This window comes from Cydia strobilella, chromosome 21, assembly GCF_947568885.1.
Source record: "Cydia strobilella chromosome 21, ilCydStro3.1, whole genome shotgun sequence".
Classification (NCBI taxonomy): Eukaryota; Metazoa; Arthropoda; class Insecta; order Lepidoptera; family Tortricidae; genus Cydia; species Cydia strobilella.
Window position 1 is genome coordinate 7,805,403 of NC_086061.1, and position 27,987 is coordinate 7,833,389.

At 38.3% G+C, this 27,987-nt stretch overlaps 1 protein-coding gene across 3 annotated transcripts; it reads left to right on the plus strand.

The window, feature by feature from the left end:
• The first annotated feature begins 873 nt into the window (after window positions 1–873).
• LOC134751111 (MTOR-associated protein MEAK7) lies at window positions 874–26,393 on the plus strand. Of its 3 annotated transcripts, none has more exons than XM_063686463.1 (10): window positions 874–958; window positions 2,015–2,177; window positions 14,137–14,269; window positions 14,866–14,954; window positions 15,932–16,128; window positions 16,521–16,654; window positions 17,555–17,701; window positions 19,517–19,743; window positions 20,946–21,131; window positions 23,600–26,393. In XM_063686463.1, the coding sequence occupies exons 2-10, from the start codon at window positions 2,016–2,018 to the stop codon at window positions 23,708–23,710; spliced, it is 1,386 nt and encodes a 461-aa protein (XP_063542533.1). In that variant the 5' UTR covers window positions 874–958; window position 2,015; the 3' UTR covers window positions 23,711–26,393. The 3 variants fall into 3 exon arrangements, with proteins under 3 accessions (XP_063542533.1, XP_063542532.1, XP_063542534.1); XM_063686462.1 differs by having other exon boundaries at window positions 937–1,177; XM_063686464.1 differs by having other exon boundaries at window positions 937–1,177; window positions 2,015–2,144.
• The last annotated feature ends 1,594 nt before the right edge of the window (window positions 26,394–27,987 follow it).

A 27,987-nucleotide genomic window follows, 5' to 3' on the forward strand; every position in this document is an offset into this window, starting at 1 on the left:
TCAAAAACATTTTCAGGCTGTACAGTGTTATCACAGTTGTATCCATAGGGTTGAATATTTGGACGATTTTTTACCATATGGAATGATTGGAATGACATTTAGATTAAATTTTGTACCCCAATGTGTGATCAATACTGTCTATTAAATATACATCTGTTAAAATAAAACCAATTTACTTATATGCTAGTCTCAGTAGCTACTGACCTAAATTGTGATACCTAGTGAGATATGAAATGCCTATGAAGTTATGGAAGCTTTGGACTATAGGCTGATTCATAAGAGCTGGCACGAGCTTTGTGCTGAACTGTTAAAATCCGCGCCAGCTTTCGTGAATCATTCTTTATTTATAAATCAAAATTTCTAAATGCAAAGGTGCCCTTCACGCTTGTTGTGTTGCGGCGTTGGATTGCGATGGACAGCCTCAGGAAAAACGGAGCGTGGAGTGGAATTCATGAATGGACTGAAGCTTGCCTGGGCTATAACCGCGAAAATCGAAGTTCGTCAATTGCGGGCATTTTTCTCTGTCACTCTAATTACGAGCGAAAAAGAAAGATCCCCGCAATTTGCGAATTACAGTTTTCGCGGTAGACACCCTGCAATATAAATCAAAGTTAATCAAATTTAAATGTCCAAACAAGATGTTTAGATATTAATCATAAAATGGTTATTTTCATGTGATGTGAGCTCTGAAACTGTAAGATACGCCAATAACTGTGTAAGTGTGTAGACAAATATTTACATTGTATACGTTACTGTACCACTGTATAGTACGGCCAGGGTACGGCGGTTTATTTCATATTCTACTCTTTGGTTTATTTCCAGCGTCCAAAAAGTTACCGCGATAAGAAGGCGGTACGGCAGTCGATGTGACGCGTCGCTTGACGCAAGTGGTCATTGGTCGTGTGTGGCTGTTTGACAAACATATTAAAGAAAAGAAAAAAAAAAAACAATTTGACAGGTAACCTGACTTTCAAAAAGTACATAATCCTAACTAATAGGAAAACATTATTGATTTCGACTAGTTTTAGCAGCGTTATGAGATAAATACGTATATAATTGAGTAGATTATTTTAAATTGATGTGCTTTACGTGCCATAAATGTTTTTACCTGTGATTTAAGTGTATTAAATAGGGTTTAATCTTGTAAATGATTACATCGTTTTGTTATTGTGATAAGGTAATGTTTTTATTATATTTTGGCACTGTTATGTTTTTTAAATTATTTTAAGTGGTCTGGAAAAGTCAGAAGGATAATGCCAGTATTGTTTTTCCGTAAGGGAAGTTAAGGTCATGGCTTATTAAGTATTACAAGTCAGGTGTACGGCCAAGGATAGAACTCGTGACTCGGCGCTTAGCATTATTAGCAGATCTTTTGACATCATAATAATGCCAATATTCTGCACAATACGGAAACTAGTCTCGTGCATTGACGATAATTAAATTTTCTAATGAAATAAAACAATGCCTAATTTAGATAAATAAATAAGAAAGTGTAAGAGCTACACATAAACACTATATTAATATTTAGTATATTCTGTAGTAAAATTACTTTACATTGCTAAGTCAAGCAGAAATGTATTATGCCGCAATCACATCCATTCCGCGTTCCAGTCCAGTGATCAAATCCAGCACTGTACTGGATCAAATCGTGTACATTAATTCCAGTTATTTTCATCATCCAGTGATTTTATGGAGACAGTAATAAAAAAAAACAATATGTGTACACTATTTAATATTTAATCCAGCACGGCATTGACGGTCTATGTATTATTCCAGTGGCACTGGATTGAGCGAGCTGGAATCAAAAGTAGACCATCATTCCAGTCACTGGACTGGAATGCTTGCTGCAATGATTATATTCCAGTAGCATTCCAGCACTGGATTCGATCACTGGACTTAAATGCCACTGGAATAAATGTGAACTGGGCATTAGCCTAAAGATAATTATGGAGGAACTCATAACATTGGATTAAACTCGTTGATTTCATATCTTAATACAGTTAATTTCTTTCAGAATGGGCAACACAAGCAAAAAGCTAGCTTCCCAATGCGGTTTACTTACTAAGGAGGAGCAGAAATTTGTTGGCAACACCTTCAAGGCGGCCAGCAAGAACTCCGGACGGATCCGGGAGGACGACCTCATCGTGAGTGGGCTACTAGACGCAGTGTTATTAGAAGTGTGTTCACTTTTGTTTTATACCCATTTTAGTTTTAGTCCTGTGTTGTGATACATGTTGCATATATTGTATTTGGTTAATAAATCATATGAGAACTAGCTGAGTTCACCATAGATCAAGTGGTTCCCAAACTTGACTGGGCTCCGACCCACCTAACAAAAACTGCCATTTTTGGGGCCCAACTCTTGGCGGTCTTAAAAAAGGGGGCATGAAATATTATTGCGCTCAGTTTTCCTAGTAGTTTCAGTTCCCACTTAATATTCGCTGCGACCCACCAATCGGTCGCGACCTATAGTTTGGAAAATCATGCCATAGATCATAGGGCCTACCGTCTACATCGAAAAATTTAAAATCCTTATCTGCCTCTCTACCACCTTTGCATATTCAAATGATAGAGAAGCAGGTAACTTTTTTGGTATTTCAATGTTTGCCAACATTGGTTGGTTTTATCTAGAGATTTTTTATAAAGAGTACAGTAACCTGCAATAACATGTTACTCTTCGAAGGCCGCAAAAATATGTGACCCGCTCTTATGGCTTTACAAATAAGATCAAATCAGATATTTTTGCGGCCTACATTGCGTAACATATTGCTGGTGACTGTACATGATTTGACTCATTAATAAATTAATTCCATTAGTCATTATTTAGACTTTAGTTTTTATAATGTTATTAGGGTAGAGATGGGCTAAAGAGAAAGAGAAGAATTATTATTAAAAGTAATGTATGAATTTTCTTAAATGATTTTTACGCCTTAGACCTTAATCTGTTAAACAAAAGCCTTTGTTTATTTTATGGAGAGGCGCCTTTGACGCGTGCCAAAGCAACCATGTCGTTAAAAAGCATCTATCGTGATAGTATTAAGGTTCAAATTTATGTATATCCCATTCTGAAATAACGAGTTTGGGTAATGTAGGACGATCGGTCGCCTGTGTGTGGCCTGTCAGATAAATGTTACTTGAATTTGAACCATATAAATAGGACGGTAAAATTTCCTTTTAAATAAGTTTGCTCCCGTTCAGCCAGTAGCGGTAGCATTGGTAACCGCTGCACAAAAGAAACAAAGGCTTTTGTTTAACAGATTAGGGTCTGAGGCGTTAAATCTTTTGAGAAAATTCACACTGTACCTATACTTCTATTTCATGGTTTTTGCATATTAGATTTTGTATTCTGATACGTAACTTAAAATTACAGACCAATTAGATATATGAATACAATTGAGATCATTTATGACTTGGAATGGAAATAAATTAAACTCCCATTATTCAAGATAGGTAGGAATCACGTACACTGACCCGCCTGTTCCTATCTCTATCGCACGCGCGTACTTATATTGCTGTCTTGCCCATGATGCCGGCGGTCAATGACACCGTGCGATCAGGACAGCTATAAAAATATGCGCGTGCAATAGAGATAGGAACAGATGGGTCAATGTATGAAATTTCTTATAGTAAGCATTCTTTTTTTAACTGATCAATATGACATATAAACCTTATACATGAATATGCAATTTGTATTATGACACTGTCGTAATCTGGTTTGGTGATGAGTATAAGGTGTTTAATATGGTTAAGATATCCAATAAAATTAGTAATTTTATGCATGAGATCAATGTGAGGAAAACCGCCATATACATATTTTTGTTGGGAAGATTATCATAGGGCAAGAATTCACGGATCTACGTACTTTGCTCAGCCGCATTCTTCGTAAATGCGGTATCTATTTCGTCTGATCTTGAATTGCTTGTATGACCCCGATTACTTAAGTAAATAACTCGACTGTCAGAAAGTGACAAATGATGTACGTTACATACAGATGTAGTGCATAATTATTTTCCATCGTATTTTCACGGAAACGTACGAACGTGTCTTGCTATTTCAGTCAGTCTCGGTACAAAAAGTACTGAGGTTGACTGAACTAGCATGACAAATACGAACGTTTCCGATAAAATACGATGGAACACAATTATGCGCTAGGTACGTCTGTAGGAGCATTACATGAAATTGTCTACCGTTGTCCCGTACAAACGCGAACTTTCTGAAGATTATATAGATAGGTATAGGAGTTTCTGTTTCTGTGACAAATGTTTAGAAATATGCACATAAAAATAACCGCCGGCTTTAAACGCCGATTAAAAAGTTGTAATACATGAAATAAAATGCGTTTGTGCGGGACAGCCCATGGAATGCTCCTGTATGGCCGTGAAAGGATTTGCCACACTGGATGCGTTCTGCGGTCAGCGGTCAGGTCAAACCCGCATTATGTATGAACAACATTGACAGCAACCTTTGAAATTGAAGTTTGACCTGACCGCTGCCCGCAGAACGCATCCAGTGTGTCAAATCCTGACGGGCTACCGCGAAAACCGAAATTAGCAAATTGCGGGGATCTTTCTCTTTTACTCCAATGAAGGTGTAATTAGAGTGACAGGGAAAATGCCCGCAATTTGAGAACTTCGATTTTCGCGGTTATTAGCCCTGAACACGATAGTCGCACTCGTAAAAAAGATAATGGCCATATTTCAGATCAGATCAGATCAGGCCAGATTTACCTCAAAATAAGACGAATTCTAGTAACTAATAGTAGTGGCTCTGAGCTGTAAACCTCGCGAACCACCATCGTCATTTTGAAAGATTTCCATAAACTGAATCCACAAATAATTCCATAAATACGTGAATCGGTTGAGAAATGCGATTTGTAGTGGACAACCGGACATAAGAAAGCGTTTTGCCCAAACGGAAACGGTGACGCTTCGCTCCGCCAAAAATCTCAATACTTTTGGCATCCAATTGTTTTATCAGTTGCTGGGTGCAATAAATGCCTTTTAGATCACTTCATTTTAAGTACTCTTTATTACCGCTGGTATCTGGACATATTTAGATGCTTATTTTATTTCTTTATACATATTTTTTAAATACACATAGTACATGAGCGATTTGATAATAGAATAGCCATTTTTAGACGCCTTATCTCATCACCATCCACGCTTCATACAAGTTTCATTCACTTTCCAACTAGGGAACAAATCTATTTTTTGAATTCATTCAATTTGTTTAATATATTTTTTAATTACGTTCAGAAACTTGTATGATTTGTTTTTCATTTTGTGATTAATTTTGTTCTGTTGGCTATTATTTTTGATTGCACTAAGTGACGGCACCAGGTAATGGACAAGAACCAATTATGGTAATTTTTTTCCGTAATCTCAATTATTAACAAACAGACTATATTTTTAAACTAACACCACTATGTTCAGGTATCTGATGGCCATAATAATATATCCCAAACATCCCAAAAATCTTGATCGTTAAGGGGGTTTCAAGGCACGAGGGTTAAACAAACTTTTCTACGGTACTCGACTGAAAAGCTCTCTATTATATCACGATTGTATAAAATACTATTTTTTAATAATGGGTCTCTAGACTAGTCCAAATCTAAGCTTAAAATCTACATTTAATTTCTTTTTTTTATGATACGACTTTGACATGTCTCGCATTGAGTCACGCGCGCAACAGTAAGCGTGACCGATTGTATTAATATCGGATAGGTAGTACATACATAAATGGGCCGATTTTTTTTCTTGTGAAATATTTCACTTCCTTAGGTTTTGATAAATAAATAAATATTATAGGACATTCTTACACCGATTGACTAAGTCCCACGGTAAGCCCGAGGAGGTTTATGTTATGAGTACTCAGACAACGATATATAAAATATATATATACTTAAATACATAGAAAACACCCATGACTCAGGAACAAGTATCTGTGCTCATCACACAAATAAATGCCCTTACCGGGATTCGAACCCGGGACCATCGGCTTCACAGGCAGGGTCACTACCAACTAGGCCGGACTGGTCGTCAGATTTTGATAAGATGGAAAAGCTCTTCATTTTGGGCAAAATAAATATGAAATCCCAATGTGTTCCAAAAAAATGTATGTAATCTTCCGTTAGAGAAATATTTTTAGGACATGCGGCGAATTTGTGCTTACATTGTACAATTTGTACAGAATAGGGAACTATCTGTCCAACAAAATTTATCAAAATCTGACAAAAAAAAATCGCCAGTAAATATAAAAATGCCCAATATATTTTAAATTTAAAACATCTTTATTAGGGATGTACCGACTAGTCGGGAAAGCCGACTATCCGGCCACATTTGTAGTCGGCGACTAGTCGGCCACTTATTAGGTACAGAAAAATAGCAAATAAACGAAATAAACAGCAAATATTGATCAAATGTTTAATGCCCAGTTTACTCAAATTATTATATTTTTGAGCACAGTTAAGCAAGTTACACATATTGTGCATTTCATTTATTAAAGCAAATGTACAAAAATAGCGCGCGAAAAGCTAAAGCGACGCATGGAGCAAAATAAATGTTTTTCAAAGCATCCGAACCTAGACAAAGCTGCTGCAGTGACTATCCGAATGCAAACTTTGAAGAGAAAAAAATATTTATGTATTTGGCCGACTAGCAGACTAGTCGGCCGACTAATCGGCCATCCGAGCGCCGATTAGTCGGCTAGTCGGCCAAATCAATAGTCTCTATGTCTCTACGGTCATATGATATAATTATCGTAGTAGGCGCTACGGTTAATTTCGTAGCACGCCTACATTATATTGGCCTTGGAATTCGTAGCAATAAAGTATATGAGTTTTACGCGGTTCCCTATTGTGTTGCAGAAAGTTTTTTGACATATTTTTGTATTGCGTAATGTTACTTGGCAGGGCCACTTTTTTCGCCTATAAGGACGAAAAGGGCTCGCGATCCGACTAGAAATAACACAAAAGTTGCAAAAAGGTCACAAAAAAAATGGCAAAAAAAGAAACGCTCATCTAAGAATATTATGTACTTATGTACGTAAAGGAAATAACTACATCATTGGTGAAGGTGAAATCATTGTGTCTTAAATTGACTGACTTTACTACAATTTATGTTTGTCCTCGTGAATTGTCTTTATCTGCTTCTATTAGGTGCTTGTTTTTTGTTAGTGTTAACAATATTGTATAATGAAAAATTAAACTTAACCCTTTAAACGCCAAGAACCCTTACCCGGTTCTCAGACTGATGCGGATCCGCACGCCGTTCCCCCGGGAGATCAGGAGTTAATTTTTAAAAAGAACACTTACATGAAAAGTTTTTGGTGGGAGTATGTTGTCTGTGACTGTTATTCAAAATGTTACAGTAGTTTTCTTCTTTTTAGGGTTCGGTACCCAAAGGGTTAAAACGGGACCCTATTACTAAGACTCCACTGTCCGTCTGTCTGTCTGTCTGTCACCAGACTGTATCTTATCAACCGTGATAGCTAGACAGTCGAAATTTTTACAGATGTATTTCTGTTGCCGCTATAACAACAAATATTAAAAAGTACGGAACCCTCGGTGGCGAGTCCGACTCGCACTTGTCCAGTTTTTATTTTATAAGGTTCTTTGTGTTTGGTAAGCTTATTAGGTAAGTATTTGGATTTGGATACTGTTTATAATAATTGACAGTGACGAAAGTATATTTTAATGGGATTAAGTATGGATAATATTATTCAGGATCACATCAAAAATAATCCTATTAGTAATGTAAAATAGGTGTCGTATGAATGCTCGTTGAAACAGACAGACAGACAGACAGACAGACAGACAGACAGACAGACAGAGTTGCACCATAAGAGTTCCTTATTTACCTTTTTGATACTTATACTTACTTGGTTGGCGCGATGACCCAAAAATGAGTCTTGACCTCCAACACCAAAGCACGCCACATTGCTCGGTCCAGAGCGGTATCATGCCAGCTTTCACCGGTACGCCTTTTTGATACGATACATAATCAAAGAGATACATTTTATGCCCAATTTAACTACAGTTTTATTATTTGCTTAATCTTATTATCTTATGAAATAAAACTATGAAAACGGATTATATCGCGTATATTGAATTTATAATACATCCCGACGTTTCGAACTCTTTGGTGACTGAGGAAAAATTACAAAGTGCAAAAATACCCACATACTAAAATAATGAACAATCATAGACTACAAACTTTAAGGCTGGTTGTACATGCAAAATCGGTTCATAAGGCTAGTTATACACTATAATTATTTTTCAAGTAAATATATATATACGCGATAAAATACGCGATGTATTATAAATTCAATATACGCGATATAATCCGTTTTCATAGTTTTATTTCATGAGTAACTATCGCGGTAACCGAAGACAATCTTATTATCTTACTTCATAAATTCAGTATTTATCGGCCTCAGTTAAAAACAATTTTGCGCACCTTTTGCCCAGTTAAAAAATGTCATCTTTTTGAAAAACGTATGGCTGTTACGACGTTTTGGTTTGGAGGGTCCTAGTTGTAAACAAGCGATTTGGCGGCCTGTCAAATTCTCGATTAGTTTCGAGTAAACCTTGGTTGTTCGGTTCAAGTTAAAATCGAGTCGTATGAGGCAAGTCTTACAAAGAAGGAATGGAGTGTAGTCCATCCTGTCCATCTATATATATATATATATATATATATATAAATCCGGACAAGTGTGAGTCGGACTCGCCCACCGAGGGTTCCATACTTTTTAGTATTTGTTGTTATAGCGGCAACAGAAATACATCATCTGTGAAAATTTCAACTGTCTAGCTATCACGGTTCATGAGATACAGCATAGTGACAGACAGATGGACAGCGGATTTATTTTATTTACAATAAGTACTCGTAGGTACGTTGCAAGTACTCAATACGCTTGTGTTTTGAACCATACTGTGTTGTTGTTCGTTATTACTAGTTGTTTGCGTCCCGCTTCGGTTAGTGGGTTTAAATAGCACTAAACTGGACTCAACGCGTCTTTGTTTTAGAGTGTACAGTATAATAAGAAGCTATAAATTCATTTCGTGGTTTGTTTTCGCGTATAACCGCGCTAGCGTATATCTACGCCGTAGAACGCCTATTTTCTTTACTGTTATTCAATAAAACCTATAAAATTGTTGATGGAGTCATTATTAGACTTAGGATCTCGACTTATATTGACCGGGATATAGACCGTGATTACCTTTTGTATTGTTTCTGCATGAGCTCGCGATATTTCAAAAGGTAATCACGGTCTATATCCCGGTCAATATAAGTCTTAGGAGCTCGAGTCTTTTTGAGTCTTAATTAGAAAAACTCTGTTCATTTTTACGCGGCTCAGCGCTTAAAAATCTTCTTTTTTACGCGTAATATAAAAGACTCGCGTCTCCGAAGAAAGACTCCGTCAACAATTTTGTAGCTGTTATCTAAATAACATCATTTTTTTTATATAAAGGCAGTTGCGCTTAACTTCAAACTCGGATAAATCCACTCTACCGTCTCTACCCTCTTAGGAAATATCTACCCTTAACCTTTTCTTAATACCATAATCCCGATTTATTAATTGCATTTTTTTTGTGAATAATGTAAGTTTTCTGAAAATGAATCGAGTCTACTTATTTGCGTCTCCTATTCGTAATCCACATTCCAATTTACCTAACAGCCGAACCGGGCACACATTAAGGGTACAGCTGTCAGGTTAATGACTATTTGCCATAACTGACGTCACGTTGACGGTCATATTTGGATATCGTTATTTTTATTAGCGATTGTTCCCGCTTGGATTATATTATTCACACGCAAAATTGTCTTTACTTTTGTAGAAGACCAGACGTAGCTTAGGGGTCTATAGACCTTGCTCTATCGCACTTACATATTTGAGCGATAGAGAAGCAGATAAATAATCAATTGCGTTTTTCACGATACTGCCTCTGTTGTTGAGTAGTTTTGTCTGGCTTTATATCTTTGTATACCGTGTGGCCTATACATGAAGGACTTAGAACTATGTCGTAATAACTTCTAAAGTAAACCCGTAAACGTTAAAAGGAAAGTTTCTTCGTTCAAAATAACAAGTCACAATGAGAGTTAGTGTCTAGTGTGCCAAGGTACTGTGAATTAACATTATCCTCTCGAGACAGTCAGGTACAGAGTTTTGTAACAGTATTTGATGCCTAAAATTCTAGTTCTGTAAAGACAAACAGTTTTTATTTATTTTGTGTAGGGTAAGTCGGAAACAGTGGCTCAGTCGCTCAAATATCGCCACTCTCCTGTTGAAATTAGGTTGAGTGAGCCACGTACACGGCGTTTTTCCATTGAGCCACTGTTCCCTCGTTGATCCTACCCTACCCAACGGCGTTAGGGGCAACGGGATTCGCTTTCAAATTACGGTTTAATTAGACATAATTCTGATGTACGAGTACTTACTGTTATAAGTAATCTACTCGTTAGTTAGTAATTTGGGTAGCTTATTTTTTATTCAATCTGCTTCTTATCGATTCCCCATACAAACGTCCACCCCCCTTTTCACCCCCTTAAAGGGTCCGTTTCCCACCAGTTCCTATTAAAGGCGTCGAGTAGTTCTGGCCATCGCGGTTTGCCGCGACCCCGGGGTTATTTTGTGAGACCCAATTGGTTGTTATTATAGCCCATAGTCATCCAAAATACGGCAATCATGTCCCGCCCAGGCCCGTTTCAGCTTGGCGACTGTTTCAGCCCCGTCATCTATTTATGTTTTGGGTTGGTATATAAATCCACTAATACCAACCATCTCCAACCCAAACCAACTACCGAATACCAAACGAATAACGTTAAAATCCGATTACTCATATTTGTTTACTAAACCGTTCAGGAATGTATCGTGGAAGAATGAAGCTGTTTTTACACACGGCCGTAAACTCCTGTTTTCCTTTAACATATTTATCGCATCCGCTTCCACTTTACTTTGATTTATTTCAGTTAATCAAGTTCCTAGCTTCTGAAATATTGTTGGCACTTTCAAAACAACTTTCAGATGAAATATGGATTTCGGCACTAGAGTTGAAGTCACGCACACAACAACATATCATGTAAGGGCCACGCCACGCTAGCGTCTTTTGACTTTTAGCTATGGAAAATGGAGTCGCTGCGCAGAGTGCGTAGCTAACGTGCAATCGTTGACGCTCCGTAGCAAACGAAACGCAAGAGTCACTGTCACACTAATATGGAAGAGTGATAGAGAGAGATACGCTTCGCTACGGAGCGTTAATGATTTTCATGTTGGCGTCGCTGCGCAGTTGCGCTTGCGCCAACGTTTCGCCGAGCAGTATCCATAGAGCTGACTAGACGCCGACGCTCGGGAGACGCTAGTGTGGGGTCTCTCTAATAACAACGAGATTTTAGAAGATATTATTTTCTGCTATCTTGCTGCTAAGGGTGGCAGGGAAATAACATATTACGCCTTTCTCTGTCCCTCAGCAGAAAATGAAACCACAACTAGGAGCCTCCAAAATTGTTTATGGAATTTGTTATTCATTCCTAACTTCTATAATAATCAAATATCCAGAGGAAAATGGAAAAGCGGTCTAAAGTCAGGTGACTTAAGTCGAATGTCACGCGATGTCAAAATCTTCATCTACCTGTAACCATTTGATAATGTTACTATTTGTGAACTTACATAATATGTGCAAGTGGTGTCAAATTTCCTAAAAGATGGAAATGTTTTCATAAATTTCTAAGAAATTTCACTTCTCGACTAAGTCTCGACTTGGGTCTATTTTCATATCCATTCTTTAAAGCCCTGCCAACCTGTCTCTGTTAATGGTTGACCGGTTGAGAATGCCTCAAGGCGTTAAGTCCGCCATTTGTACTCTTTTTGTATAAATTTGTGCAATAAAGCTTAAATAAATAAATAAAATTCATAGAAATACTAGAAATATATATTAAAACTTAACTTACGCTATTTTAGAAACTTTCCGGCAGCAGATCAGTATGCACTTTAATTAATTATTTGTAAAACGCCGTAACAGAAATACGTGAGAATATATTTGTTCTACAATTTTATATTAATACGACACAAACAGGACTATAAAGATTACTTAGTTGCAGCGTTTTACTGCACCGGGCCGTAAATATTTATGTTTTACGTTTACACGAGTTTAAACCGATTTAAATATAACGTATCGAATGTGTAGTTAAACATACAACATACCTTGACACACTTCTAATACATATCTTTATGCAATCTTTTGATATATAAAAATTTTTTTACACCATATGCTCGTCATTGCCCAATTATATATCATGCAAACCTCACCTTAAGTAAGTTATTATTCACCTAAAGTAGGTCTCATTGGAACAATTTTCTGTTTCAAAGAGACCTCGGATAAGTCGGAAATTAGACTCGAACGATAGAACTCGAGCGAGTAGAAGTTTTTCGTACAAAACTTGGCTCTAATTTTTTGTATTACAATCTGTAGCAACTAAAACTACCAGTACCTATTTACCAGACACAAATATATGTTACTTGAATGTTCATGTCAAATGTTATTTCAAAATGTGGTTCTTAAATGAGAACGTAACTTCAATTGTATGGCGGCTAGGTTGTTGTAACTGAAACTTTTGTCCCACAGTTTAACGCCATATCAGAGTTACGCAACGATATAAGCATAATAAAACCTCGTAAACTTTTCGGGCGTTTCAATCCGATTTTAATAACAAACAGAATATCTGATGGCTTGTTTTAATTGGGTTTTAAATTAGGATCGCCCTTGAGCCGACCGGGAGCATGGTTTGCCTCCGTCGACAATTGGTATTGTTTGATGGAGGCCACAAAACTAGCGAGTTTTTTGATCTGTTCTGTATAAGATAACAAACCTGAGGCTCTAGCATGACTTGCGTTCTCGCCTCGCGAGCGACTCCAGTTGAAGTCGGGCTAGATGTATGGAGTCACGCGCGAGGACGCAAATCATTTGCGGGGGTTTGATAAATTAATACCTAGATGTAATAGGAATAGGAGTCAGGTTTATCTTATCAACTGAGATCTATAGATTAATATGTACGGTGTTTTTTTTATTATATGTCTGCATGCATCCCAACTCCGGGTAATTTTTATCTTCGGCACTCGTCCTGTTTTGTGCATGCTCTATTTATTTTATTCAGTAATGAAATTGACGGATTATTTGTTTGAATACACATGTTATATTATAATCAACTAACGAAGGCATTTCGAGTCGATGTTCGAAAGTTTATTTACTTTACATAGATGAGTGAATTTTGTGTTTCGGAAAGAGGGAAAAGGGATTCAGTAGTTATTTAATAGGTACATCAGAGCACTGTAAACACTTAAACAGTCTAGAAATTTACCTCCGCTCTCGCTGTCGCCTATCAATCCGCCGCTTTCCCGGCCCCGACATCATTTTGATGGCCGAAACAAAATAAACAAGAGTTGATCAAAAGAGCGCTGTTTAGACTCTGGGGCTAATTTATGCGCCTTCAATGCGTGACGGATGAAGATACCTATACTGTATAAAATACTGCCCTGACAAAAACTTTTAGCGGAAAATTTGCATGATTGAAATGAGTGGATCAACCTATTTTGCTGTTATTGTGTCCCAGGCGAATACAATAGCACATTTTGTTAATAATCATCTCAGCAGTAGATGACTGTTGAAATACGGTACAGCCGATGTTAAAAAGATTGTCTTTCAGTTACTCGTATGAATACAATAGACATGCAACAACTTGGTCGCTTTATGCTGCCCTCATTTTAGCGGCTTTTCTACGTCAAATCTAATGGAGTAAAATTAGTTCTAACGGCTGCCGCTAGCATTAATGTGGGACATTCCATAAGATTAGGTGTGTTTGTGACAATGAGCGCCAGTTCTCTCTCCATCGACTTATCGTACCTTGCCAATACAATAAAATGAATTTTAATGTAGATAGATAAATCCTTTATTGGCACACCTCAGTAAAAGATACAATTTTAGGTAAAAAACAGTTGATTAAACATACAGGCAGACAACAGGTGGTCTTATCGGTAACGAGCGATCGAATCGAACAATAATGTCCCAAAGTAAATGAATATTGATTTACATACATATATACATAAATGTATTTTTTCTCTAATACTTCCTTTTTTTTTCAGAAACACTGGGGTCCCCTAATAGACCCTCGGTTGGCGCAGTACCTCTCCAATTACTTGTTCGACACGGGGTCTCAAAAGGCGACTACTTGTGATTTCACCCGCTTCGCAGAACTATATGTATACAATGTTAGAGGTAAGTATCTCAGAAACAGTCTCATATTAAGGAGCTTTTGATTTTCGTAAAAAAATTTTTTCTTTATTTGTATTTGACTGTATTTTTTTTTCAAAACTCTGTAAATGGCAATCCCCGTTCACTAAAATGTCAGGGAAGGTCTTCTGATAATTTTAGTGAACTGAAGTCCTTTTGGCAACTTATCACAAGAATATTAGAAGAAAAGGTATACGAAAGCAACTGCCATCTGACTTGCTTGCCAACCCACAGAGAGAAAACTAGGCCTTATTAGGATTAGTCCAATTTCATCACGATGTTTCCCTTCGCCGAGACTAGTAAATATCGTAGGTACAAGTTCTAAAACTCATTGGTACGAGCCGAGGTTTGAACCCGCGACCTCCGGGTTGAATGCCCCATTCGGCACCAAACTTCGCAAATGGTTCCAAATAACACTAGGCTACTTAAAGCTGCTGAAGGTTGAAATAGGTAGCTATGAATGATTTCCAAATTGCGATAACAAGCGGCACTCAAGAAGAATGGCCTCTTAAAAAACAGCCCAGTATAGAGCGAACATTTTAATTTTAAGTTTTGTATCTACCTATATTGTATATTTTCAGGTTCGGTGGACCAGAGGATGATGGTGACGTACAGAAGTTTAGGTAACTACAGCGAAAACGACGAACTGCCGTATCAACTAATTAAAGAGGTAACTGTTTATTACTACCACATTTTTTTAATACAATATTTCTTTGTGTCAGTTTCTGTTTTAGATGTTTTCAAGACCTCGTAATTCATGAAATCATAAGTTAACTCAAAAAATGGATGTATTTTTCTGTCGAGTTTTTAGTACGTATGGTGAAATTGTGTTGTACAATACAGATGCAGTGTGCATAATTGTTTTCCATCGTATTTTCTCGGAAACGTTCGTATTTGTCATGCTACGTCAGTCAACCCTTGTACTTTTTGTACCGAGACCGACTAAAATAGCAGACACGTTCGTGCGTTTCCGTGAAAATACGATGAAAAATAATTATGCGCTACATCTGTATGTGTATAATAGGGAATTTTATCTATCCACCAAATTTTATCGAAATCTGACGAAATAAAATCGACAACAAAATAAAAATATGCCCATCTAAAGAATATTCTACAGATTGCTGTCGTCTGATCGTCGTTAAGTACCCATTGACACAATTAAGCCTTATTGGCTTACTGTGGGACTAGGTCGATCTGTGTATAGAATGTCCTATAATAAACCAATTCATTTCTACTAAAAATTTGTTGTATTGCTCGCAGACGTATCAAAAGGAAACAAGCCTTTGGCAAAAATTTCATTCTTGGTACAAGCTTTTATCGCTGACTGTACTTTGTTTCCACAGGCAACTAGTACTCGTCGAGACAATTCTAAAAACCCCAAACACAATTAGGTTGCGTTGTTTTATCACAGAGTCCTATTACCACTTCCTGTCTTCATCATCAGATCAGCTCGATGGTATGGTACCATTGCATTGTCACCCGACTTACATGCGTACGCAAATTTTCAGCTTCATCGGAAACCGGGATGGTTAAATTAGTTACCTTAGATTCCATTACATAGTTAGTTACATACAGGTCGACCTAATAAAAGCGTGTTAAAAATTGAAAAAATTACATGTCATATAATATTTATTTATTTAATTCCAGTACTGCGAAGCAATAGTGTCCACTTACATCAAAGTACTGAAGACCTCGGGCGGTAAGCGTGCCGAGAAATGGATCGACAAGGGATTTCGCGGAAAAGCGGCCGCTGTACAAACTCTAGGAGAGGCTGTTGCTAGTACAGTGGGTTCAGACCCTGATTCACCTCCGCAAGCTGTCAACTCCAAACAACTATCCAACTGGTAAGACTATATTCCTCCGATAAAAGAAACTCTTTAAACTCGAGGAACCGCGTTTTTCTCTAGCTTCGTCCTGCCCATTTCCATTTCCAGCAAGTTAGTAGATAGGTTAAGGTTACACTGAAACTTCTTTTGTTTTATTAAAAAGTGAAACAAAGGAAAATCAACTCTATTAAAAAAAAATGGTTTAGATTAAAAGGGCTTAAACCGAGTATGGTGGGCAGGGCGAGGCTAGAACACTTAGGAATTTCACATGCCCCTTAGAAAATTTCAAAGTTCCAAAATTCAGCGATATACAATCTCATAGTAAAAGTTGCTCAGTATAACCTATATATGCATGTGTCAGCATTTATCTATTCGATTTACTTTAAATCTACTGTTTCTCTTGATTGCAGGCTCATGACGGACACCCTACTGAAGCATATGACAGAGACAGTGTATACGACGCTGTACGGGATAGAGCGAGATCACACTACAGACGACGGTCCCCCTTTGGCTGCGGTGCCACCAATGCTACCCATGGTGTATGGTACGTGTATATCTATTGTATTCTAAGTTGGTCGTGTCTCATGATGGACACGCTACTGAAGCACATGACAGAGACAGTGTATACTACGCTGTACGGGATAGAGCGAGATCACACTATAAACGACGCTCCCCCGCTTGCGGTGCCACAGTTATTGCCCATGGTGTATGGTATGGCACATGGTACGTGTGTATTGTATATGTTGGTCGTGTCTCATGACGGACACCCTACTGAAGCACATGACAGAGATAGTGTATATGACGCTGCACTGGATAGAGTGGGATCACACTACCGACGACGGTCCCCCGCTAACTGCGGTGACGTATCCAACATTTCGAATAAGTTTTAGTATATTTTTTATAATAAAGCGTAAAAACGATAAAGCGAAGTTGGGGATGGGTGACGAAGAGAGTTTTTTTTTCTTAGCCTATTTGAGTGTCTTTAACTCCCGATTTTGTGCTTCCTCCGGCCAGTTGTAAAGGAAGAGGTGTCAAAGCCATCTCGCCATCTTCTCCTGGGTCTACCCCGCCCAAGCTTCTTCACCGGCATCCACTTGGTGGCTATGTTATCCCACACAGTCCCATTTGAGCGTGGCGGTTTTTTGCCGTGTTCCGAACGCGGTCGGTCCTTTTTGTTAAAATAAAAAAATAAAAACCCTAAAATGCTGCGCTCCATTGCGCGTTGGCAGACCTTCAGTTTGGAGTTTTGATTTTCTGTAAGTGACCAAGTTTGAGCACCGTAGCAGGCAGTATACACATGTCGACGAGTTATTTATTCTTATTTTTTTACTTTTATACTATTATTACGCAGCTCATTTATTGACTACGGGTTTTGTTAATAAATAACCCTTTGATATTACAGGTCATATTAGTGATTAATGTATTTATAAATTTGTTTGTTCAGGTCTGGACTCGATGCCCGACTACCCCGCGTTCATCGACTTATCGCACATCGCGTGGCTCACCAACAGCATACCACCACCGCTTCAACATAAGTGGCGTTTTCTGTTCTCCTCGCACATACACGGGGAGTCCTTCGCTACCATGGTCGGTATGTATACCAAATAATTATAGAATAGCCACTTTACTCAGCACCGAATAGTGTTACCTTACCCCGCGGCGGTAGACTGACTGAATACTGACGGAATCCCAGCTCGATTGCCAACGCGATAACGGAACTGAATGCCGATGTATTTTAAAGTGTCAATTTCATTGAACCAGTAGACACACGTGGTCGGTACGTATACTCCCTTTAGGACCTCAACAACAGCATACCACCACCGCTGCAACACAAATGGCGTTTTCTGTTCTCCTTGCACATACATGGGGAGGTCGGTGAGTCCTTCGCTACTATGGTCAATACGCATATCTATGTCCTGTATACATCCTATTTAAGGGTAAATCAACATTATCTTGTAACTTGTCGCCATGATTATGGTCCCCTGGATCACTCTTAAAACCTGAGTTTATTTTTCCATAATGTTAATAGAACATTGCATATGAATACCTTACCTTTATTTGGGCCAAATAGTCTCTTTCCAGGCGCGACAAGAAAAAGAGGTCGACAGACGGACCGAGAACGCCTGGAAGAGCTATTGGTCCATGAAACACCTCATGAAGGGAGACCTACCTCTATCACTCAAACGTAGGCTCATGGACATGTGCATACTTCCAGTCCTCACCTACGGTGCTCAGACTTGGTCTTTGACGGAAGCTCAGAAGTCCAAACTCGGGGTTTGTCAGAGAGGTATGGAGCGCAGCATATTAGGTGTGAAACTCGGGGATCGCATCCGGAACTCCACGCTGCGCTCTAAAACCCAAATAATAGATGTAGCTCGGAAAGCGGACAAGTTAAAGTGGGACTGGGCTGGTCATGTCTGCCGCATGCCGAATGACTTGTGGGCCAAAATAACCACAGAGTGGCTGCCCCATGAGTCAAACCGGGGATCCGGCAGACCTCGTCGGCGATGGCGGGATAACTTGGACTCCTTTTTGAGCGACTGGCCAGATGTAGCTCAAAACCGGGAGGAGTGGAAGAAGAGGGGGGAGGCCTTTGCCCAGCAGTGGGACACAATAGGCTCGTAATAATAATAATAATAGAACGAGGTTCAACGTTTCTTCTAACAAACTATGCTACTATTGTGCCCTGGCTGACGGGACAGACAGCAAGAAATAGTTGATCCACCCATAAATAAGGAAAAAAAAACGTTTTAACCACACCAGCTGGTAAAGGCTCTTTGATAGTTTAAAAATTGACGAGAAAGTTGCATTATACCCACATGTTGGACAAAGTAGTCAGATGCAAATTTTGAGTTGTTTCATTATGTTAGCTGGTAGAATTGACCCTTTAAAAGACGTTTATTTGGATTTGATTTTGTTTGATATCTTAGTTATTATTTTCTTCGGGTTGATGTGGTGAAAATTTCGGGGGCAAAATTTGCCTCGTGCTTTGACACCCTCGCAACGCTCATGATTCTAATTTTGGAATCTTTCGCTTGCTCTGGTATCAATATTAGCACGAGCAGTTAAACAACAACTTTGCCCCATTGTAAAACAATAGTACATTGTGCAACATGGGGCGTAAGCTAAATATTGCAAACTCGAGTCTATAAATCGCTCCGGCAAGCCGTCGCGATTTAACTATACTCTCGTTTGCAATATTATTACGCTCCGAGTTACACACAATGTTTTTCATCACAAACGATTTGCGATACAGAAATGAAGTATAAAGACAAAAAACTGTTAATTATAATAGTAGAAACTTCATAACTCCCTCGGGAAAACGATTTCTCTATAGTTCCCGCTAAGCCTGCGTGCAATTCCACATTTACTGAGCGAGTGTGATGAAAATAACTATTTTCGGCAGGTCGCATCTGTGACCAAGGCGCCTCCATCATCATAGTGGAGGACAACCACGGCCACATTTTCGGCGGCTTCGCGACCGACTCCTGGGAGATAGGCCCCAACTTCGTGGGCCACGAGGACTCGTTCCTCTTCACCCTGGCGCCGAAGATGAGGATCTACGGCTCTTCGGGCTTCAACAACCATTACCAGTATCTCAACCAGCACACCAAAACCTTGCCAAATGGACTGGTCAGTGAAGTTGAAAATATTTACATGTTTGGTGACAATGCCATACACTTATGGCGACAGTTCCACACAATGTCATTGCAAGAGTCTCTATTGTTTCCCATGTAGTTTTAAGTCATAATGTATAGTTGTCCACATTTTCGTTAGTCATAATTTGGTTTTTCTCAGAAACGCGTAACTTTTCAGGATTACCATAAAACAAACCTAATCTAACCTATCTATAGGATAACCTGAGGAAAATCCTGAAAGTTAACGGTTTCAGAATTATGACTAATGATAATATGACAATCATTATATTGCAAAATCTGCACAGGGTTAGGATTGGTCAGACTCTTATTTAGGGAAAACTTATAAAAATCTGTCAACAATTAGAACTTTCTGTCAAAAAGGAGTCATTCATGTAAATGACATATTTTTGAGGTGGCTCCTATTCGTGTATAAGTTAAGTGTGTGTGTGTTGTGTAGTATTCGTGTGTAAGATAGACCCAAACTTCGTGGGCCGGGAGGTCGTTCCTGGTCACCCAGGCGCCAAAGATGAGGGTCTATGGGTCTTCGGGCTTTAACGACCATTACCAGTATCTTACATTAACATACGAAGACGCTGCCGAATGGATTGGTTAGTTACCAACACCATCTAACGTCTAAAACGCTTGATACATCTTATTTAATTCAGAATCCTAAACCCTGAATCCTGACCTATGGCGTTCTTCATAAACGCGTTACTGGCCTGAATTAGCTATTAATCGTTTTGTCTTTATCTGTCATTTTGACTTATGTATTTGTAAGAAAGGGATAAAACATAATTTAACTATACCTACCTATACATTGCCTGTTAGTTTGCTAAAATTATAATTAATTTTATTTTTAGGTTTAGTACTTCTAGTTTTAATTTTATATTTATTGTATTTATAATACTAATTAATATACATTTAACTAAATCAGGTCCGTAAAGTTTTATGAATAAGGAGGCTAGGTTACTAACTAGGAACTACTTTTTAGCATCCTAGTTAAAATGCTAGTTAGGAAGACTAAATTAAGTAAGATTTATCAAGCTAACTCTTCACAAACTTTGACGTGTCTAAGTGTGGGAGTGTCACAATAAACGTAATATTTATTGTTTTTTTTTTTCATTTTTTGTGATGTTGCAAAACAATTGATGCAAAAAAAAATTATCACTTTATTGACTAAAACATTTCTATCCACAGTTAATGGGCGGCCAATTTAACTTCGGAGCAATCTGGATCCCCGCAGATCCATTCGGAGAAGGATCCTCGGCAGAATCCTGTACCACCTACCGCGGCTACAAACGACTCAGCAAAGAAAAGGACTACCGTATAAGAAGTATTGAGGTTTGGGCGGTTGGGGACAAGCCTGAAAGCGACAAGGAATCCGTGAGTGTGCTACAAACTTCTTATCTCCTGGTACATCTTCTTAAGAGAAAACGCTATGACGACTCACCTGTGACACCGTTGGAGCTGCAAGCGTCCATGATCTATCCTAACCGCTTACTAGGCTGTAGAATTGTTAACATACGGTATACGGTTATATGGTAAAAAAACCGGCCAAGTGCGAGTCGGATTCGCCCACCGAGGGTTCCGTACTTGTTAGTATTTGTTGTTATAGCGGCAACAGAAATACATCATCTGTGAAAATTTCAACTGTCTAGCTATCACGGCTCATGAGATACAGCCTGGTGACAGACAGACAGACGGACGTGGAGTCTTAGTAATAGGGTCCCGTTTTTACCCTTTGGGTACGGAACCCTAAAAAGGGCAAATTTCGGTGACTTCTCTATTTCCCATTTGGAGAGAAATCTTCAGCAGTTCCGTACCTGTAGGTTTGGGCTGTTGGGGACAAGCTTGAAAGCGACAAGAAACCGGTAAGTCTCCTACAAACTTCTTATCCCTTGGTACCAGTCGAGGTTTTCCCGACTCATGTATGTAGGGTTCTTCAGAGTTTTAAATAAAGGGTCGGCAACGCGCATGTAACACCCTTGGAGTGTCAAGCGACCATAGCTTACAATAACCTTTTACCATTGTCGAATGTCGACTAAAGTTCCAAACGTTTTGCGACTTAGCTGACAGTACCTGAAGTTTTAAATCACTTAACTTCCGTGAAAGGATATAAGAGCTTAGAATAAATTTAAAAGTGGAAAAATTAATAAGTAATTGTGACGTTTTCATCCAAAAGGTACCACATTTGTCGCTTATCGATAAGGTTGATTTCAAATTGAAACTATATGGAAATAGCGCCTTATTGACAACCGACAATAAGTACCCTTTTGGTTGAGAATGGCACAATTAATTTAAATAGTTATTTTTCCACTTTTAAATTTATTATAAGCTTAATAGCATCAGTTGCAGACGTTTCTGCTTGTTAAAAAATAATTTAGGATATAAGAGGTTTGAAACCTTGTCCGACGTTGGGTATGCGTGAATTTCCTACTATGGTCCATTTATAACAGTTGGAATTTTTTAACATGTCCGAATGTTGATCAAAAGGATTCCATACCATTCGGATATGTAAAGGGTAGTAGTATTTTACGTTTTTCACCTTTACCCTCCTAACAGTTTCCACCCCATACCATCCGTAACCTCTACTCCTTCCTTCCCTCTAGGACACCGAAACGGCCTCCAACCCGTCGCACCACAGCGTCCTCGAGTCCCACAAGACGGACCACGTCTTCCTTGAACTCATAAAAAAACCTTCAGTGGTTTAAACGCTTTATTTGAACGCCATACGTCATATGAACACGTCACTCACAAGCCAACATTACTGGACTATTTCTAACGAGTAATAAACTTAGAGCAAATATATGGACCGATTTTTATTTTGTTGTCGATTTTTTGTTTATCAGATTTCGATAAAATTTGGTGGCAGAGTTCCCTATTCCTTTCCCTATTCCCTAAGGTGCTCACAAATATCTGTCAAGACGATAGAGTGCGTGTTTAGATATTTTTAAGCGCCTCGGCCGCTCCGATATATCTAATCATTACGAATTTAGACGTTATTGGCGTTTAAAAGATTAAAAACCTTCAGTATGATCCGGGCAATCAGAGTATTTGCAAGACTGAATATTATGTGGAATTTATAGAGAAATCGACGATCGAAAGGAAATCACATGCTACTTATGTGACCCTGGTATTTTATAATTTATAATTAATTAGAAATTTATTTAGACTATTAGCAAATCAACATTGTAAACTCATTGTAAACTTGCATAGTAGTAGGTAGACAGTACACATATTTCATATTCTACTTTGACCTAGGTGGGCTTCGTAGTATACACAAAGAAATACCAACGCGTTAAGTAGTATAATTTACGATACCCACCGACCGGCTGGAGTCGGGCCGCGTCGGAGCGCATCAATGTGCCTACACACACACACGACACGACACGACACGACACGACACGACACACACACACACACACACACACACACATACACACATTCAGTGGGAATCGTACTGAATAAATAAGTATGTAGCCGCAGTTTTGGTAGCTTAGATGAATTAGATTAAAATACTTAGATTTGTAGTCAAGGTATTAAATATCGACACTAAAAAGTGCCAGAAATATGTATAAGGTAAGTTGGTAGCGATTTTGATAGCCCAGACTGTGCAAGGGTTATTTGAAACGTCAAACTTCTATCAAATTATGACGTTTAAATAACACTCACAGTGTGGGCTATCAAAAATGCTGCCAACTTAGCTTGGTCCAACTACACGATCTTATTGCCCATACATTAAGGTTGGTATTGTGTTCATATTTTTGGCACTTTGTCCGTGTCAATATTTAATACCTTGAGTGTACAATGCATTGATTTTTTTGCACACAATAATTTGATTTTTTTTCCAGGGCGAACGCGACGTAAGCATTCTAGACACGAACCCAGAAGCGAAGGCGATTCTCGAGATGGCCGGCAAGACTCGACACAGCGACGGCGTACGCGAGCCGCCGCCTTTATAATGCACCTTATCGGCTAGTTAATAAGGTACATTTCCGTTTAGAATTTACTTTGGAAAGATCAGGAAAGCGATGGCATACGATGGTCGCTTTTATAATGCACCTTATCGTTTAGGTAATAAGGTATCTTTCCGTTTGATAATGAAGCAGTTACAGCTATCAATGAGTAATCTTTAGAATGAACAATCTTTATTAAACCTTACCGGCTAGTTATTAAGGTGCATATCCTTTAAATTATTGGATGCGTTCTCTTCTCCTTTGTCCCAGAATCGTTAGTTTCGTTTTTGAATTTGGAACCTTCTTATTTTAATCAGTTAAATTTACGGTTTGGAATAAAGCCTTTATAAGGGCCTCTGGGACTGAGGAGGTTAAGCGTCGGATAACAACGGTACATATGAGCTGCTGTAATTATAATGCGCTTTATTTAATAGGTAATAGGGTACATTTCAGGTACAAAAAAATCTGTAGATGTAGTAAATATGGCTGGTCCCAATTTATATAAAAAAATTGCAACGCACAATTTGGTAATATTCGTAGAATAGAATTTGTGAAAAGTTTTCATGCTTGTAAATATTCATCTTATTATTTATATATAAATGCATAGTTGGATAATGATTCATTAAAATAACTTAAATAGTATTCAAATGCAAAAAAGTGTCTCTCAAAGATGAACATTAAAGTTGAGTTACTCTGAGAGATTTTTTTTGGTAAATATAAAATAATTGTAGTATTATACATGATCTGTGGATTAAAATTAGTTCTATTTTTTGTATATTTTTTGGTTATTATTTTTCTTGTTTTATGATTTTTCATTATTTATGTTATATTTATCTGTCAACCATTCATGTGTCAATTTAAAATGTGTGTTGGCAATAAAATGTGCTTATAATAAATAGGTGCCTTGTATGTAAATTGTTTAAATGTGTGTGGCACCAAACGAATCCATGTAACACCAAAATAGTAATATTCTTTGTAAACAGAAGCGGTCAAATGTCTTTCATATTAGAGTTTTATACAATTTTCAATTTTAGTCCATCACATCTCTCGGAAAATACATATATTTCAAATTTGCAATACTTGGTAAGATGATAGGTTTTATGCCGCTGCGTATAGGGTAACTCGTAATTTACTGGCCACCTTATACGAAAAATGAATGCTATTCGGGGGCGTTGTCTCTTGTGGGACGCGACTTGTGTAAGCACCTTTGCCGCGTCCCACCTGAGGCAAACCTCACGGTGTGCTGGCTCGGCGGCGGGACCCGCCGCCAAGCTAAAGCACACCAAATACTCCGCCCTGGAATCAAGCTATGACTTCGTGCCGGTGGCAATAGAAACCGCGGGGCCCTGGGGCTTTGAGGCTCGGCGTCTGATTGGTGAACTGGGGAGGCGTCTACGGGAGAGGGGCTGCGACCCCCGCTCTGGATCGTACCTGGTTCAACAGATCTCAATTGCAGTGCAGCGAGGGAATGCTGCAGGCATCATGGGAACTTTTGAGCCGGGTACGATGCAGGGTGGAGGCGCATATTAGACGTTTAGTTTATTATTAGTTTTAATTATTGTTATTTATTATTAATACCTTTTGTATTCTATTCACATATAAACATAATTCATTTAGTATAAGGTTTCAATAACTGGCCACCCTTTAGTAACTAGGCACCGTATACTAAAATGAATTCTGTTTATAGGTGAATAGAGTTCATTTTAGTAAAAGGTGGCCAGTTATTAAACAGTGGCCAGTAATTGACGCATTACCCTACTTGCTACTTAACATTTAATTTCGTATCTAAAATGCTGTAAAAATATATTTTTTCCTTAATCAAAGATAATTTTAGTATAACATTTAATAAGCATAGTAACTATGTATACTAGTCAGCATATTTAAGTACAGTCGCAACCTGAATCATATCGAACATCATTTTGTTTTCTGTGCGTGTATAATACACTACACTGCTCAATCACACACACACACTAAACACACACACATAGCTTACTGTACTAAAATGGTGTTTTTTAAAGACTAGTCACTTCTAGTGAGAGTAATAGCTGGGGAGCCGGCGATGCTAAATGTGTAGTTACTCGAGCGCCGTAGAGACCTATTGGAATCGAAAGATTATATGATAAGAAGAAAAAAACGCTATATAAAGTTTTCTTTTCCAGCGAGCAGGAAAGCGTCTACAGATTATTTTTAATTTCGGGGGGTTGGTGGAGGGTTAAAAAATCGTTGAGTAGATTGTGGATTTGGTCGTTTTGGTCCAAGTTAATGCTATTATTTTTCTATAACTGAATATGTCACTTATTTGTACGCATTTCCTTAATCTGACGACCACAATTTTGACGCCTGATTTTCACACGCGCGCATTTCAATGCGTACAAATAATTGTAAGATTTAGTAATAGCACAATTATAGCATTAATTTGGACTAAAATGACCAAATCCACAATCTGCTTAACGATTTGCTGAACCCCCCACCAACCAACTGCTCAACATAGACGGCTAAAATTGGTAAAGGTAAACTCCACGGGGTAGCAAGATATCACTCATATCTTAATCTGACGCGCTCGAGTAACTACAAAAATCCCCTCTTGAGCTCCTCGACCATAAGGAGATGTTTGATTAAATATCAAGTGCCAATGGTTACCTACTAGTTTTATTGTAGTGTACAGTCGCCATCAGATATATCAGAGCGGCCAAGGTGCTCACAAATATCTGAACACATATTGTCAAGGGTGCGTGTTCAGATATTTTTGAGCACCTCGGCTGCTCCGATATATCTGATGGCGACTGTACATAGAGTTGGTTCTACCAAACCGTATGTCATACCTAGTTATAACATACGCTACAAGTCGACTGTAATGGTTGAATTAAGATTTCGTATACCAAACTATAATTGTGTACTTTTCATGTATGGGCTCCCAATTCAACTATATTATTCATTTCGATACGCTGTAGTCAACTATAATAAATTTGACCTATCACGTGCCGCCGCGCTCCCATAGAAAAGCCATAAACGGGCAAATAAGTATTTCATATGATCATGAAATGGTCGCGCGTTTATGTCTTTTGTATTACATTTTTGTCTACTGATATACTTACCAATTTCATAAATTATTTAGGTTTTATAGTTAAAACAATATTAGATAAATCTATTTAAAAAAAAACTAGTCAAACCAAGCTCCATTTTCCAGTAACAAACTGTGGAAGTTCCTCATATTATATCAAAATGAAGTACTTACATATATTTGCACTTATATTTTTTGAAGATTTGATGACAATTTATCTACTGTTCTTTAATATTAAGATATGTGGACGCTTATATGTTTAACAACAGTCGTTTAAGATGTACAAATATTTATTTAATTTATTGCAATAAAGTATATTTCATAAATAAAATGGGAGTTTCACTCATCATCACACATATTAGAAAAGATTATAAAAAGATATGGGTACTACCCCTTTTTGTACCCAACAAAATTCTTACTAGGCTGCCTTGGATATAATTCTCTAGAGGTAAGGCGCAACAACATCCTGCTGACTACGGCTTGTCGCATATTGCGCGGTGACTCGGACTGCCCGGAACTGGTAGCTGGAGTCTTGAGGTTGTACGTCCCGGATATTCCTCGAGTCTGCTTGAGGCCGCGAACGCGTCCACTATTGGCTGTGCCGGCAGCGCGCACAGTATCGCACAGAAACTCGCCACTCCTCCGCGCGTTATCGCTGCTCAATGCACTCATGACATCAGCACCAGAGTGCGACTTGTTTGCGTGGAGATGGGCGAATGTGTGCCAGGAGTGTCTGAGGTTTTGTGAGATGAAGGATGATAGGCTTTCCAGCACTTGCATTTGACTTAATATGACTATCTGTATTTTACTTTATATATATTTTGTATTTGTAATTTGTATACCTGTAACTAGTTTAATTATTCGGTGTATTGGCCTATGCTGTGATGCCGTGTAAATAATTTAAATAAATAATAATAATAATAATTAGAGTTTCACTGTCGATGTTAGCAATCTCTATACTTACGTTACTCAGGACGACTTCGTCCACAATCCTATTTCGTCGCCTTTTTAAATCGTCCACAATGCTATGTCGTCAGCATACAATTCCCAAATTGTCACCTTTCTAACTCGTCCACATTGTTATATCGTCAATTTCTTATCATGTCCATATTCCTATATCACAGTACTAACTCGGCACTATTTGTATGTCTTCTATTGTATATGTAGTGCTAAGGCGATATAGAAATGGTGATGATGATGAGTTAGCACCGTGGGCTATAAT